The 16,753-nt window shown below is 45.6% G+C and overlaps 1 protein-coding gene across 5 annotated transcripts in view; it reads right to left on the bottom strand.

The window, feature by feature from the left end:
• mtap (methylthioadenosine phosphorylase) overlaps positions 1-16,753 on the bottom strand; it is a 293,107-nt gene that overhangs the window by 225,745 nt on the left and 50,609 nt on the right. For all 5 annotated transcript variants that reach the window (XM_085984024.1, XM_085984020.1, XM_085984008.1 and 2 more), the window contains exon 2: positions 1,734-1,820. In XM_085984024.1, coding sequence (XP_085840150.1) covers positions 1,734-1,787 — 54 coding nt within the window. In that variant the 5' untranslated portion in view covers positions 1,788-1,820. The remainder of the gene's footprint in view (positions 1-1,733; positions 1,821-16,753) is intronic.

Here is a 16,753-nt window from a genome sequence, read left to right as displayed (position 1 = left end):
TCTAGGTTTGTTATGTCAGGAACATACCTAAAATAAACTGGGGATTTCTTTTTTCAATGCGTATCGCATCATTGATCACCAGCCTTGGGCCGTGTGTGCCAGTCTGATCCTTCCGAGGATCAGAATAGCGTTTTTGCTATTTTGAAAAGTACTTTATATTTATCCTCCCCCCACCCCCCGGCCCTTTCTTCCGTAGCTCAGTGAAAGCACTCTTGCCTCCGAGTCAGAAAGTCGTGGGTTCAAGTCACACTTCAGCGACTTGAGTATAAGATATAGGCTGACTGTCCAGTGAAGTACAGGAAACTTTCTGGTATCCGGCACGGACGGGACCGACGTGGTGCCGGTTCATCAACAATTCCGGATAACTGAACGCTATAGTAAAAGATACGGAGCTCAGCGCTCCGTATAAAGCAACAAACCCTGTTGCTTCTTCAGAACAATCAGCACAAGTTACAATCGTCTCTGTAGCTTAGCAACAGCTGCAGCTACACCCTTGCACAGCAACAAATGGAGTAAAAGAAGTAATAAAAGTTACCTGAACCTACTCCTGAATTTTGCTGGTTAACCGACATTTCCGGTTAATCGAAAGTTTCTTGTACTGAGGACGTGCTGCCTTGTTGGAGGTGACATCTTTCGGATGAGACATTAAACCTGCTTTCTCAGGTGGACGTAAAAGATCCCATGGCACTATTTCAAAGAAGAGCAGGGGAGATTTCCCCAGCGTCCTGGCCAACATTTATCCCTCAATCGATATCACTAAAACAGATTATCTGGCCATTATCTCGTTGCTGTTTGTGGGATCTTGCTGTGCACAAGTTGGCTGCTGTGTTTCCCTGCATTACAACAGTGACTACACTTCAAAAGTACTTCATTGGCTGTAAAGCGCTTTGAGACATCCAGTGAAAAGCGCTATATATATGAAAATCTTTCTTTCTGTAGCTAGTGATGAAGCACTGCACTGACATGCTACAAGATGGTGAGAAGATCCCAATGTTCCTTACTGTGCCAGGTCTTAGTGGGACAAGTAGAAGGAGAAGGACTGCTTGGCAGCAGGAGGGAAAGATGGAGGCTAAAAAAAAAAGAGCGAAAAACCAGTATGGTGAAGCAAACCTTCTGCTGTCCACTCAGAACAGTAACGAAGGCAGCTGTGGAGAAATCAACAGCTCAGACTGCCCCATCCATCAGAAAAGTGTAAAAAAGACAATGTAAAAGCAGTAGTGATCAGGTGATGCCAAGCTGAGGTGAAGCCTGAAGATTGTGACAGGAAGGAGAACAACAGTTTTGAAGTCCCAGGGAAAGAATAAGTTGAAGCAATGAATCTAGATTTCAACATAGTGATGAGGAACAGCAGGTAGAATGGGATATTTGCAATTTAAGAGGAACAAGGGAGGAAAGTTCAGAGTAGCACTACCAAGGTGATATCAACAGAGATGAGAGGGTGAAAGAAAAAAATGAGAACATGGGAGCATGCAAAAAAGACAGAAAAATAGGAGAAAGTAGATTCCAAATAAGACAAGCTTTTTCTTTGAAAATTGAGAAGTATTAAAAGATCTTTTACAGACGTGGAAGCTTTGTACAAGCCTAAGGAAGAGAAGGAAACCAGAAAGGATATAGTTCTACTCTTTCCATTCAAAGATAGAGACATCTTAACAATCACAAGTGGGTTCATGATTCAGAGCACTCAACTGTCATAAACCAACAAAGCAGTGCATGGACAAGCACAAGTAACAGACCTTTCCAAATGGCGTATCCACATGTTTCTCAGTCTTTTCTTCCAAAATGTCCATGTCACCCAGTCCTGACCCACCAATAATTCCAATCTGTAATCCAATGAAAACAGAAAGTTATAATTAATATATATACACTTTCAATCATACAGGCACCATTACTTAACATTTCATCAATATGCTCAGCTACACTCAGCATAATTTCAGGGCCTGGAAATTTTCAACCATCCATCTGCTAATGCACCAACTGTGGGAGCAAGAGTGCAGTCATATATGGGTCGATTTTCATTAAGCTGTCGGGAAGGAGGCGGGACTACAACTTTCGGGTTTTAGTCCCGCCTACATCGATGTCTGGCCAATCCACGCGATTTTCCCTTGATTGACCTTGTTGAGCCCGCCCAGCGGGCTCAGCAGGCCAATTAAGGGCCACCCGGCAACAGGTAACGTCACAGACTGAAATTTCATCTGTCAAGAGGTCTTGACAGATGAAATATCAGTGTTTCACAGCTGTTTGAAGCTGTCAAACACTGACAGTCTGACTTCTAACCCGAGTCCTTCTACACAGACTCAGTTAGAACTCTCACCGGCAATGAAAGCTGAAGGCTGTCACTTTTGACAGCTCGCAGCCATTTTGCTTTCATTGCCGGCTGAGTGCTGGACTCCCGAAACCTAGAGGAAGAAAGGCTGTTAAGTACAGATAATTTAAGCTTCTTTACACACTTTAGACACATCAAACACACTTACCTTTGCACTCATGCACCCATCACTCACCTGAAACCGCGACCCCCTCCAAGTCCTTCAACCCGACGGCCCGCCTGCTCTAACCTGGCGTGGTTTGGAGCCGTCGGGAATCCCACACGACACCCCTCAAAATAGAGATTAGGCTAAAAACTGCCTATTAACTACCCGTTAACAGGCAGTTAATTGGCACTAATCCCTTCCAGCCTCGGGTCAGCGGGTCCCAGTGCGGGGCGGGTACCCGCCTCCTTTGAAACTTACGTGGAGGCGGGTTTTGGGCGGGATGGTGTCGGGACCCCCGAATTCGGGATTTTTGCTCCCCCGCCCGCCTGAAAGCCCGCCTCACGACACAATGAAAATCTAGGCCATAGTTTCCCCCTCAGAAACCAGCTATTCTCTTATACTTTCACTATAAGTACAACATGAGGCAATTGACCAACAGTCTGATCTCACTGCTGTTAACTTTTATACATTCCATTATGTACATCTTACATGAAACTTTCGATTTACCGGCACCTAAATAACCGGAAATCTCGGTTAACCAGCAAAATTCAGGAGTAGGTTCAGGTAAGTTTTATTACTTGCCTTCCTCGATCTGTTGCTGTGCAAGGGTGTGGCTGCAGCTGTTGCTAAGCTACAGAGACGCTTGGAGCTTGTGGCCATTGTTCTGAACCTGTTGCTAAGCAACAGGGTTTGTTGCTTTATACGGAGCTCTCAGCTCTATCTTTTACTATAGCTTTCGGTTATCCGGAATTGTTGATGAACCGGCACCACGTCGGTCCCGTCGGTGCCGGATAAAAAAAAGTTTCCTATAAAACTCCTCCATTAAAAGACATCCCAATTTCAGATTGTGTGGAAGTCCAGCCGGACTGAGAACAATGTGATGTGACATCCTGAGGTCCTGAAAGACGCTATATAAATGCAAGTCTTTCTTTTTTGTTCCAAGAGATTATAATGGATTCAGTGGTCAGCAGTTGAAATGTTATTCAAGTATCTTAGCAGTCTTTAATAATAATGCATGTCATGATTCAGTTATTCACCGCTTTTATTCACGATTGAAACAGTTTAATGAGATCAATCTACCACCTGTCATCACCAGCTTTAATATATATAGTTAGATATTGTTGCTATAGCTGGCAACGATCCAAATAATCGATCCTCATGAACACTGGAATAATTCAAATCAGGGAGAATAAGTGCACATAGAAACCACCCCAGGTTTTTCTAATTAGGCAGTCCCTCGGAACCAAGGATAAGAACAGAAGAAATAGGAGCAGGAGTAGGCCATTCGGCCCTTCGAGCCTGCTCCGCCATTCAATGAGATCATGGCTGATCTTCTGCCTCAACTCCATATCCCTTGATGCCCTTACTAGTCAGAAATCTATCGACTTCTGTTTTGAATATACCCAATGACTGAGCCTCCACAGCCCTCTGGGGTAGAGAATTCGAAAGATTCACCACCCTCTGTGTGAAGAAATGTCTTCTCATCTCAGTCCTGAATGGCCTACCCTTTACCTTGAGGCTGTGGCCCCTGGTTCTAGACTCCCCAGCAAAGGGAAACATTCTCCCAGCATCCATCCCATCAAGCCCTATAACAATTTTGTATGCTTCAGTGAGATCCCCTCTCATTCTTCTGAATTCAAGAGAATACAGGCTGAGTTTACTCAATCTCTTCTCATACGACAGTCCCGCCATCCCAGAAATCAATCTCGTGAACCTTCGTTACACTCCCTCTATGGCAAGTATATCCTTCCTTAGGTAAGGAGACCAAAATTGTACACAGTACTCCAGGTGTGGTCTCACCAAGGCCCTATATAATTGGAGTAAGACTTCTTTACTCCTGTACTCAAATCCTCTTGTAATGAAGGCCAGCATACCATTTGCCTTCCTGCACCTGCACATTCACTTTCAGTGACTCATGTACAAGGACACCCAGGTCCCTTTGAGCATCTGCATTCCCCAATCTTTCACCATTTAGGAAATACTCTGCCTTTCTGTTTTTTCTACCAAAGTGTATAACTTCACATTTATCCACATTATATTCCATCTGCCATGTTCTCGCCCACTCATATCCACATTATATTACATCTGCCATGTTCTCGCCCACTCACTGAGCCTGTCGAGATCCCCTTGGAGCCTCTTCACATCCTCTTCGCAACTGACACTGCCACCTAGCTTTGTATCATCAGCAAATTTGGAAATGTTACATTTAGTCCCCTCATCCAAATCATTGATATAGATTATGAATAACTGGGGCCCAAGCACCGATCCTTGCGGCACCCCACTAGTCACAGCCTGCCATCCTGAAAAAGACCCGTTTATCCCGTCTCTTTGTTTTCTGTCTGTTAACCAATTCTCAATCCATGCTAGTACATTACCCCCAATTCCATGTGCCCTCATTTTGTTCACCAACCTCTTGTGTGGGACCTTATCGAAGGCCTTCTGAAAATCCAGATACACCAGATACACAGGTTCCCCTTTGTCTACTCCACTAGTTACATCCTCAAAGAACTCCACTAGGTTTCTCAAACAGGATTTCCCTTTCATAAATCCATGTTGACTCTGCCCAATCTTACTATTAGTTTCTAAGTGCCCAGTTATTGCATTCTTTATAATAGATTCCAGCATTTTCCCAACTACTGATGTGAGGCTAACAGGTCTGTAGTTCCCCATTTTCTCTCTCCCTCCTTTCTTAAATAGCGGGGTTACATTTGCTAACCTCCAATCTGCAGGAACCATTCCAGAATCTATAGAATTTTGAAAGATAACAACCAATGCATCCACTATCCCAATGGTCACTTCTTTCAAAACCCTAGGATGTAGGTCATCTGGTCCTTGGGATTTATCGACTTTTAGTCCCATTAATTTTGCTAGTACAGTACTTTTTTTTTTTTTTACTAATAATTTCTTTAAGTTCCTCATTCTTGTCACACCCTTGGTTTTCTTGTATTTCTGGGAGGTTTTTTGTGTCTTCCTCCGTGAAGACAGAAACAAAGTATTTATTTAATTTCTCGCCATTTCCTCATTCCCCATTATAAATTCGCCCATCTGACTGTAAAGGCCCTACATTTACTTTCGCCAGTCTTTTCCTTTTCACATACCTATAGAAGCTTTTACAATCCGTTTTTATATTTTTCGCTAGTTTGTGCTCATATTCCATTTTCCCTTTATCAATTTCTTGGTCCCCCTTTGCTGATTTCTAAAAAGATCCCAATTCTCAGGCTGACCGCTTTTTCTGGCAACTTTATAAGCTTCCTCCTTTGACTTAATACTAGCTTTAATTTCTTTTGTTAGCCACGGTTGGATCACTTTTCCTTTTGGGTTTTTATGCCCCAGAGGAATATCGGTTTGTTGCAAATTATGCATTATTTCCTTGAATGTTAGCCATTGTATGTCCACCTTCATACCTTTTTTGTGTAGTCTCCCAATCTACCATGGCCAACTTGTCCCTCATACCCTTGCAGTTTCCTCTGTTTAGATTGAAGACCTTAGTTTCAGATTGGACTACATCACTCTCAAACTTAATGTAAAATTCAATCATATTATGGTCACTTGTCCCTAAAGGCCCCTTTACCACAAGATTATTGATTAGCCCTTTCTCATTACACAGTACCAGATCCAGAATAGCCTGTTCCCTGGTTGGTTCCTCCACATACTGATCCAGGAAACTATCTCGCATGCATTCCAAGAATTCGTCCTCCACACCATTAGTGGTAATTTGATTTGCCCAGTCAATATGTAGATTAAAGTCCCCCATGATTACCGTATTGCCCTTGTTAAATGCATTTCTAATCTCTTGATTGATACTGTGCCCTACATTACCACTACTGTTTGGGTGGCCTATACACAATTCCCACCAATGTTTTCCGCCCTTTGCTGTTTCTTAGCTCCACCCAAACTGATTCCAGTTCTACATCACGATCTGCCAAGCCAAGATCTTTATCTCTACCGTACCGATCTCATCCCTTATTAACAGCACTACGCCACCACCTTTTCCTTTTTGTCTGTCCTTCCTAAATGTTGAGTACCCTGGAACATTCAGTTCCCAGCTTTGGTTACCCTGCAACCATGTCTCTGTAATGGCAATTACATCATACCCATTTACTTCTATTAGTGCCATTAATTCATCCAGCTTGTTACGAATGCTACGTGCATTTAGATAAAGTGCCTTCAACTTTGCCTATTCAATATTTTTCTGCACTTTTACCCTCTTTACTGTTGGCCTTTGTTTCTGCTCCCTACTAGTTTTGCTGACAACTTTTCTAACTTACACTTCCAGCTTTGTTTCTCTCCATTCTGGGCCCACGCTTAGGTTGCCAGCCCCCTGACAAACTAGTTTAAATCCTTCCCAACAGCACCAGCAAACTCCCGTGAGGATGTTGGTCCCATTTCTGCCGAGGTGTAACCCATCCAGCTTGTACAGGTCCCACCTTCCCCAGAATCAGTCCCAGTGCCTCAGGAATTTAAATCCCTCCCTCCTACACAATCTCTCCAGCCACGCATTCATCTGGTCTATTCTCCCATTTCTGCTCTCGCTAGCACGTGGCACTGGGAGTAATCCTGAGATTACTACCTTTGAGGTCCTGCTTTTTAATTTATTTCCTAACTCCCTATTTTCTGCTTGCAGGACCTCGTCCCTCTTTCTACCTATGTTGTTGGTACCGATATGGACCACGGCATCTAGCTGTTAACCATCCCCCTTCAGAATGTCCTGCAGCCGCTCAGTGACATCCTTGACCCTGGCACCAGGGAGGCAACATACCATCCTGGAGTCACGTCTGCGGCCACAGAAACGTCTATCTGTTCCACTTACGATAGAATCCCCCATCACTATTGCTCTCCCACTCTTTTTCCTCCCCTCCTGTGCAGCTGAACCACTCGTAGTGCCACAGACTTGGCTCTTGCTGCATTCCCCTGAGAAACCATCTCCCCCAACAGTATCCAAAATGGAAAATCTGTTGGAGAGGGAGATGGACCCAGGGAACTCCTGCACTACCTTCCTAGTTCTTTTACTCTGGCGGTCACCCATTCCCTGTCTGCCTGTGCACTCTTTACCTGCGGTGTGACCACCTCGTTAAACGTGCTATCCACGAAGATCTCAGCCTCGCGGATGCTCCACAGTGACTCCAGCCGCAGCTCCAGCTCTGAAACGTGGATTTTGAGTAGCTGCAGCTGGAGAAACTTCCCACACACATGTTCACCCTGGCCACTGAAAGTGTCCCTAACTTCCCACATAGCACAAGAGGAGCACTCCACGCTGCCAAGCCGCCCTGCCATGTCCTACCCTTAATTTACTCCCTTTACTTCCTTTAAATTAAAGAATATTAAATACACTAGGGACCTTACTTCACTTTAAACACTACTCAGTCTAAACTAGAGACCTTACTTTTACATTAACAACTGGACTGTAGAAATACTCACCAGGTCCTACTTACCAATCAGCTCCTTCCCTTGTGCCGACATCACTTTTAATCTCTGATGTCACTTTTGAATGTTGCCTGTTGAGGTCCGCTTTCGCTGCTGCTCCCAATCGGTTTGGGCCTCAAGCCTCGGGCTTTACTTCCTTGCTCCTCCTTCGCCTGTTCCCTCACAGGTCAGTCCGCTCTCGCTGCTGCTCCCAATAGCTCGGTCTGCTTGATGACTTGCTTCCACATTAAAAATGAGTTCTCAGGTGACTGATGAGTCCAATGCGGGACCTGCAGTCTCCGTCACAGGTGGGGCAGACGGTGGTTGAAGGGGCGGGTGGGTGGGGTGCTTGGGTTGACGTGCGCTCCTTCCGCTGTTTGCGCTTGGCTTCCGTTTGCTCCCGGCGAAGAGACTCGAGGTATTCGGCGCCTTCCCGGATGCTTCTCCTCCACTTTGTATGGTCTTGGGCCAGGGATTCCCAGGTGTCGGTGGGGATGTTGCACTTTTTCAAGGAGGCCTTGAGGGTGTCCTTGAAGCGTTTCCTCTGCCCACCTGGGGCACTCTTGCCGTGTCGGAGCTCCGAGTAGAGCGCTTGTTTCGGAGTCTCGTATCGGACATGCGGACGATGTGACCCATCCATCGGAGCTGATCGAGCATGGTCAAAGCTTCGATGCTGGGGATGTTGGCCTGAGCGAGAACACAGACGTTGGTGAGCCTATCCTGCCAGTGGATTTGCAGGATCTTGCGGAGGCAGCGTTGGTGGTACCTCTCCAGTGCTTTGAGGTGCCTGCTGTACATGGTCCATGTCTTTGAAGCATACAGGAGGGCGGGTATCACTACTGCTCTGTAGAGCATGAGCTTGGTCCTGGTCTTCAAACACTCTCTTCCTCAGGCGACCAAAGGCTGCACTGGCACATTGAAGGCGGTGTTGGACTTAGTCATCGACGTCTGCCCTTGTTGACAGTAGGCTCCCGAGGTATGGAAAGTGGTTCACGTTGTCCAAGACATCGTCGTGGATTTTGATAACCGGTGGGGGGTGGGGGCAGTGCTGTGTGGCGGGGGCAGGTTGGTAGAGGACCTTTGCCTTACGGATGTTTAGTGTAAGGCCCATGCTCTCGTACGCTTCGGTGAAGGTGTTGATGATGGTTTGGAGTTCGACCTCAATGAGCGCAGACACAAGCGCCGTCTGCATACTGTAATTCGACAACAGAGGATGGAACGACGTTGAATCTGGACTGGAGGCGACGGAGGTTAAACAGTTTCCCGTTTGTTCTGTACAATAGTAAACAGTCACAACTCTGGGTTTTTGCCATGTAAATACTTCCAGAGATTGCCAGCAGTGTAAATCTGGAGTTGCAAAGAACGAATAAACAAAAAGACTAGCATTTATAAAGTGCCTTTCATGTCCTCAAGACATCCCAAAGTGCTTTACAGTTAATGGATTGTTTTTGAAGTATAGTCACTGCTGTTTTGGAGACAACCACAGAAGCCGATTTGCATGTAGGAAGGTTCTACCAACAAACAATGAGATGAATGACCAGTTAATGTCACTGATGGTGTTAGCCAGGATAACATGCTTTTTCGGACAGTGCCATGGAACCTTTAATTTTCCCCCCAGAGAGGATTTAACGTTTAATCCGAAGGATGGCAGCTCTGACATTACAACACTCCCTCACTACTGTACTAAAGTCTGATTATGTGCTCAAGTCCTGGGTTGGGAATTGAAACTATAATCGTGACTCAAACAAGAGTTGCTAAACCAAGCCAAAGAGGAGGAAGGCTGGCTCCATGCAGGAAGGAGTGCGTGTTTTCATCTTCAGATCCTTTTCAGCGTGCGCCCACTACAGGGGATCAATGGTGAGAGAGAGCAGGGCAAAACAACAGCGTGTCTCTTCAACCAATCAGATTCAAGAATCCTCACTGGGACACGTGGGACTGGATTTTGTGGTGGGGGGGGGGGGGGGGGTGGTCAGCAGGCGGGTCGTGTGGGAAAGTGTTTTCCCCCCCCCCCCACAGCGGGTCGGGGACCCGCCGCCACGTGCATGTACCAAACGTCAGGTCGGTCTGCGCTGAGCAGACCCGACACGCAGCGGCGGGGGAGGCAATTAAAATCATTAGTGGTTTGTTTACAGCCACTTAATGTTTTTTCCCCCCCAGCTTTTTGAATTTGACAGGTCGCCCACCAGTTTCCCACTGTGCCTAGACCTCATCTGTGAAGCTGAGGTTGGAGGTCAGTGGCCATTAAATCAGCTGATGAGTTGACAGCTTCAAATGTCAAGTCAAAGCTCCCAGCTGATTGAGAAATGTTTCCTTAACCACTAGCTTCTCTAAACTGCAGTTCCACTACAGATTCAGAATACTGCAAGTCTTTACACAAGTCTCCATCCAGTCTGACCTCATTATCTCTCCCACCGTTGACAGATCACTTCTGTCATCTCGACTTCACCTGCCATCTATTCCATCAGCATGGGTGCCCTTTATACTCTTTCACTTTGGTCCTCAGAATCCCACCACGATCAGTCCCAACACCAGGCACACCAGCATCACCACCAACAACACCAACCTTCTCAGCAATCACCTGATGCTGCACAGGACAGAGGGCATCAGCACCCAACCACATTGCTGCCCGGGAGGCCAGGGATGGCCCCACCCTGGCCAGATTTACTTCACTTGATGCTGTACACCCTGGTTGCTACACAATGCACCAGGTTGGCACCATCCCACAATACCATAAGCCATTCCTTTCACACTCATTGCCATTGCAGGGAGTACCATTATGTCTCACCATTCACTGCAACTCACTAAGACAGTTTCAAAGGTGCACACAAATCTGTCCAAGAATACAAAGTGTTGAAAATAAAGGTTTCAATGTTTGACAGCACATTAACAGAAACTTCACATGAACATTGCATAAAAACTCCCATGTGCCTACCCTTGCATGTTAGTTGGTATGATTGCATTAGGATGAGGGTGAGTGTGAGGGGTGGCTAGTGAGATGGGGAAGTGATAATGTAGATAGAGAGGGATGGGTGGAGGTGCAAGGTAAATTGGTGTGAGTAAGGATGTGCAGGAGTAGGGTAGGGAAGGCAGAGTGATGGGGATGTAAGCATATGGAGGGAGTCATGGGAGAGCCTGGGTGCAACCCTGCACCTCTGTGCAGTGCTTGTCAATGTTTGCAGCACCTCAATGCTGTAGAACACTGACAGCACAAATGTCAAATTAAAGTTGGCCATGGCCCCTTTAAGGAAACCGGCTGATGACACATCACCAAATTATGTCACCAGACCGACTTCTTCTAATTGGCTGGTAAAGGCGCCGAGCGGGCTTAACAAGTCCAATCAAGGTAAATTCATTCTATACAGTGGGCTGGAGCCAGCAGCGGGGCCGGGACCCGCCACCCGCCCTGGTTCGTAAAATCAAGCCCGCAGAGTCTAAACCAGGAAGTATAAATTAGAATATTTAATTCATCGTAAAATCATATACAGAAAGCAAAATAAAGAGAGGGAGAGAAAGATGGGATTAAGCGAGAGAAATAAAAGATACAGAAAGAAAAAGTTTTTAAAAAAATTAAATTTTGTCTGAATCTCCAACATGAATTAAATTCTGAAGGTATGAGACTACACTTGTAAAATTAAATTTTCAGTGCCTGCGAGATTATTTGGCAGTAATGAAGACTTATCACACCGTTAAAAATTCATTTACACCTGAATGAACCAGCCTTAACTTTTTCTGGCGTCTTTAGTGGGTAATCACCACAACTTCAAACCCTTCATGGATTGCAATGCCGAGTCTCTCGGGGAGGTACCGGTGTAGTGAAGCTTGCGGAGGAACAGGGCAAATCGGACAGCAACTTCCGGATTTCCGTGTATAACTGCGCATATGCGGAATCTGGAAGTTGCTCTCCGATTTACTCCACAATAATAAACTCGGCCGCCATTACATTTTTACTTATTTTTTATCCACACCTTTGTTTTGGCCCTTCCCCCCCCCCCCCCCCCCCGCACCCCTTTTTTTTTCTCTCCCACATGGCAGCTGTCTCCCATTCTGCCAGCACATTTCACACCTAATCTAGAGCCGTCTTTTGTCTCCACTAGTCCTACCACCATCTCGTCTTGAATACCTCTTAATGTCTCTTCACTTCTCTTTTGTTCTCTCCCAGCCTGGCCTCTTAATCTATTTCATTTCCTGTGCTTTTCCAGTCTTGACAAAGGGTTTGACCCGAAACGTTGACTCTATTTTCTCTCCACGGATGTTGCCTGGCCTGCTGAGTTTTTCCAGCATTTTCTGTTGTTTACTCCGCAATAATGGCGAGTGCTGATGGCCTCACCGCTATTCTCAGCTTCACTGTTATTCTTAACGCAAAATCCAGGCCGTTGTAACTAAGGAGATACACCAGACAAATTCTGATAACTGGCAGCACTACGTTTTATGTTTTTAACATTCTGACTGCAGACTTATAGCTGCTTTAATTAAAGATGCCAGCCTTTAGACAGAGTACCCAACCATTACTCTGTGAAAATTGGTCATGAATCCAAGCAAACACGAAACACAGTCCCTGCCATCTGCTACCTGTGGGTGAACAAATACCAGCAGGAATAACCACCACATAATGCTAATGGCAGAATGATTAAATCACTGGAAGGTTGCACTGGGCATTACAGTACATCTACTGTACAGGATTGCAACACTACTTCAGGAATGAAATGGCAGAGATCTTGCAATTGCAAGTTCCCCTCCAAGTCACACGCCATCTGGACTTGGAAATATATCGCCGTTCCTTCATCGTCGCTGGGTCAAAATCCTGGATCTCCCTACCTAACAGCACTGTGGGAGTACTTTCACCACACAGACGGCAGCGGTTCAAGAAGGCGGGTCATCACCTTCGCAAGGGCAACTAGGGATGGGCAATAAATGCTGGTTTTGCAAGCAACACTCACACCCAAAGAAAGAATTAAAAAAAAAATTCTATACTCTTTCTGCATTTGTTCGTTTACTAGCACTTTATTTCTGTTGTATACTAACAAACAACATTTTTTTTTTTTTTTTTTTTGCAAGGATAGCACTGTGTTAACTGGTACCACCCTTTGGAAATTCGGATGAGGGGGTCCTCAGTAATGATTCAATATTTGCAGTGGATCTACCTGCACGAGGTTTTGAAATCCACTGGCCTACAACTACGGTAAAACATTAGCCCTACATGAAGTTACTGCTGGACACTCAGCTCCCCCAGTACATGAAGTTACTGCTGGACACTCAGCTCCCCCAGTACATGAAGTTACTGCTGGACACTCAGCTCCCCCAGTACATGAAGTTACTGCTGGACACTCAGCTCCCCCAGTACATGAAGTTACTGCTGGACACTCAGCTCCCCCAGTACATGAAGTTACTGCTGGACACTCAGCTCCACCAGTTATTAGAAAAAAAGGGCCAATTTCAGGGTCAGGCACAAAAATGACTTGTGCTACCACTGCTCGCATACACACACCCGTGCTGGTACCACTGCTCGCATACACACCCCCGTGCTAGTACCACTGCTCGCATGCACACACCCGTACTAGTACCACTGCTCGCATACACCCCCCCGTGCTAGTACCACTGCTCGCATGCACACACCCGTGCTAGTACCACTGCTCGCATGCACACACCCGTGCTGGTACCACTGCTCGCATGCACACACCCGTACTAGTTAGGTGGCAACCTAAACACACCAGGTTCCACAGAATGGGGTAATTTGCATAAATTACCTTATCCCTGCTTGGTTTTCCCCAGAGACAGGGAGAACTCACGGAATCAGGTGCTCAACACTCTTAAAGGGAAGCTTTTTTTTTCCCCCCCAGGCAAACAAGACAGAAATGGCTGGAGGAGCTTCTAGAACTGCCTTTTTCAGCGGAGAGCATGGAGGTTTTATTGGAGGCGGTGGCCAGGAGGAAAGTGGCAATTTGTGGGGTACAGTCAGTGCACAGCAAGCAAGGTAGGAAGTAGCCAGTCGTTTAAATGCGGTCTCCTCAGTGCATCCCTCATGGGAACACATGAAGAAGACGTTATCTGGGTTGAGAAAGAGTGCCAAGGGAGGGAAAGCTAATGGGTGTGCACTCAAAGCAAAGGAATGGCTGGACGATGCCTGCACAAGCTCTCAAAATAACAGTATGCTGTCACATCAACATTGTAGCCTGCAAAGTACAGGCAATGCTTCAATCCCAATCTTTCAACAACAACTTGTATTTATATAGCGCCTTTAACGTAGTAAAACATCCCAAGGCGCTGCACAGGAGTATTGCAAGACAAAAAATTTGACACCAAGCCACATAAGGATAAATTAGGGCAGGTGACCAAAAGCTTGGTCAAAAAGGTAGGTTTTAAGGAGCGTCTTAAAGGAGGAAAGAGAGGTAGCGAGGCGGAGGTGTTTAGGCAGGGAATTCCAGAGCTTAGGGCCTAGGCAACAGAAGGCACGGCCACCAAAAGGTTGAGCGAATATAATCAGGGATGCTCAAGAGGGCAGAATTAGAGGAGCGCAGATATCTCGGGGTGTGGGGGGGGGGGGGTTGTGGGGCTGAAGGTGATTACAGAGATAGGAAGGGGTGAGGCCATGGAGTGATTTGAAAACAAGGATAAGAATTTTGAAATCGAGGCGCTGCTTAACCAGAGTCAATGTATGTCAGTGAGCACAGGGGTGATAGGTGAACAGGACTTGGTGCGAGTTAGGACACGGGCAGCTGAGTTTTGAATGACCTCAAGTTTACGTAGGGTGTAATGTGGGAGGCCAGCCAGGAGTGCGTTGGAAGAGTCAAATCTAGAGGTAACAAAGACATGGATGAGGGTTTCAGCAGCGGATGAGCTGAGGCAAGGGCGGAGACGGGCGATGTTATGGAGGTGGAAATAGGCATTCTTAGTTATGCTGCAGATATGTGGTCAGAAGCTCATTTCAGGGTCAAATATGACACCAAGGTTGCGAACAGTGTGGTTCAGCCTCAGACAGATGTTAGGGAGAGGGATGGACTCAGTGGCTAGGGAATGGAGTTTGTGGCGGGGACCAAAAACAATGGCTTCTGTGGAAATGGTACAAGTCAAGGACAAGAGTTGACCTTTCAGCCTGCTGAAGCTCATCACCCGCTATCTAAACTCACCCATTAAATCATACAGTCTCATTGCAAAGATCCCTGATGTTTTTGTCTCCACTATCCCTCCCAGCAGTTGATACCAAACAATCCCTCTTTGCACCAAGAAATTATTGCTAATTTTTTCCCCCCAAAATATGTCTCACTAATTTAAATGTATTTATTTTCATCCTACTTTCCTGGCTTAACGTGACCGATTATTCTGCTTTTGCTAAACAATTGCTGAGCACAGATTCTCTTTACTGACCATTCATTTCACAAAACTCAGCAGGAAAATATTCCTAGATTCAGCCACTGCAAAAGAAAGCCACAACGATCATCAAAGCTCCGTCAGGACACGACACACAGTCAGTCGCAAGATCGGCCAGATCACGCTGGTCAACAACCACAATCAGATATTTCTTTCAAAGTGTAAGACTTGTGAAGATAATCTTCTGGCAATGGATGGATGTAACACTGCAAATACTGAACCCTTTTTCAGATCACCAAAGTCTCTTCTCAACAACTATATTCCATGGAGAAGTACAACTGGCTTTTCCCATCTCTCAGCAAAAAAAAGAAAAAGGCTTGCATTTCTATAGTACCTTTCACAACCTCAGGACATCCCAAATCGCTTTACAGCCAAGTAGGTAGAAGACGCTGCAGCTAATTTGCGCACAGCAAGCTCCCACAAACAGTAGTGTGATGCTTGACAAGCATAATTCAGAACTAAGCAGAGTAAAAGAAACATCACACTCTGAACAGCCATCCACGTGTGTCATGCGTGCTCCAGCTGGTAACTAAAGCTTCCATTGGTTTAGGAATGGCATTAATATGTTGGTTTATATCTACTGTTGTTTCCACAGCAAGTACTAACTGAAAGGTGGAATATCAGCAGTGCCAACAGGGCTGTAATACAGATACACCTGCAATTCATGGATACAATGAATTCATGGATCTACATCAGTAATCCTGGAAAAGGACTAGCTCGTACCTAAACGTAAACCTTAGTTTAGATGCAGCACACACACTTTTATATACATATTCATGAAAGTTTCTCTCCCTTTTTATTCCTTAGTCAGCGTTATGTTGTGCTAAAGAGACATAGAAATAAAATCCGTTGGTGGAATACCTGGAATAGTTATGACTGACAGCCTTGCTATTTGCCTAATTGAAAAACAAATCATGTTCCAAGGTAATTGCATATCTATCGCCCCCGTGTGGTCAGTAAGAGGTTAGTCCATAACCTTTATAAAAATATTAAATCGAGAAAATGGCCGCCACTGAAACCGTTAGAAAATGGAGCCAGTCGTGACGAAATCAGATCAATGGCAAGGTCAATGCTGCATGAATGACAGACTACATTAAACTCTTTATTGTTCAGTTTTAACAGCTATACATACTGACATAGCTACAGCTTTTCGCCGTACACATAAGTATGCAGCTTTTCTGCTACCTCTGGGCAAGGAGATCAATTACGAAAAATTGAGCTCCGTTTTCATTGTAAATCGCAGAATGAAAGATCAATCGACTATGTAAAGAATGTATTCAAAATATAACTGCAATGTGGTGGCACAGTTCATCGAAGCACCAATACAACAGAGCAGCGGGTCGCTACTTCCCCATGGACACAATTTCAGACACACTGGCTCAAGGAAGATGCTGACTGGAGGCCAGTGCTTTCCCACAGGAATAGAATGAGAAGAAGAAAAATCGACTGTGCCATTCTTGTGCACCCCTTAGTGGCCTGTTGAAGAACAGCACAACGTATATACCCAGGAGCTGGGT

This window comes from Somniosus microcephalus, chromosome 1 (assembly GCF_052327205.1).
Source record: "Somniosus microcephalus isolate GS21.2 chromosome 1, FLI_Smic_1.0, whole genome shotgun sequence".
In the NCBI taxonomy this organism is placed as follows: domain Eukaryota; kingdom Metazoa; phylum Chordata; class Chondrichthyes; order Squaliformes; family Somniosidae; genus Somniosus; species Somniosus microcephalus.
This window is presented reverse-complemented; position numbering and strand designations above follow the sequence as displayed.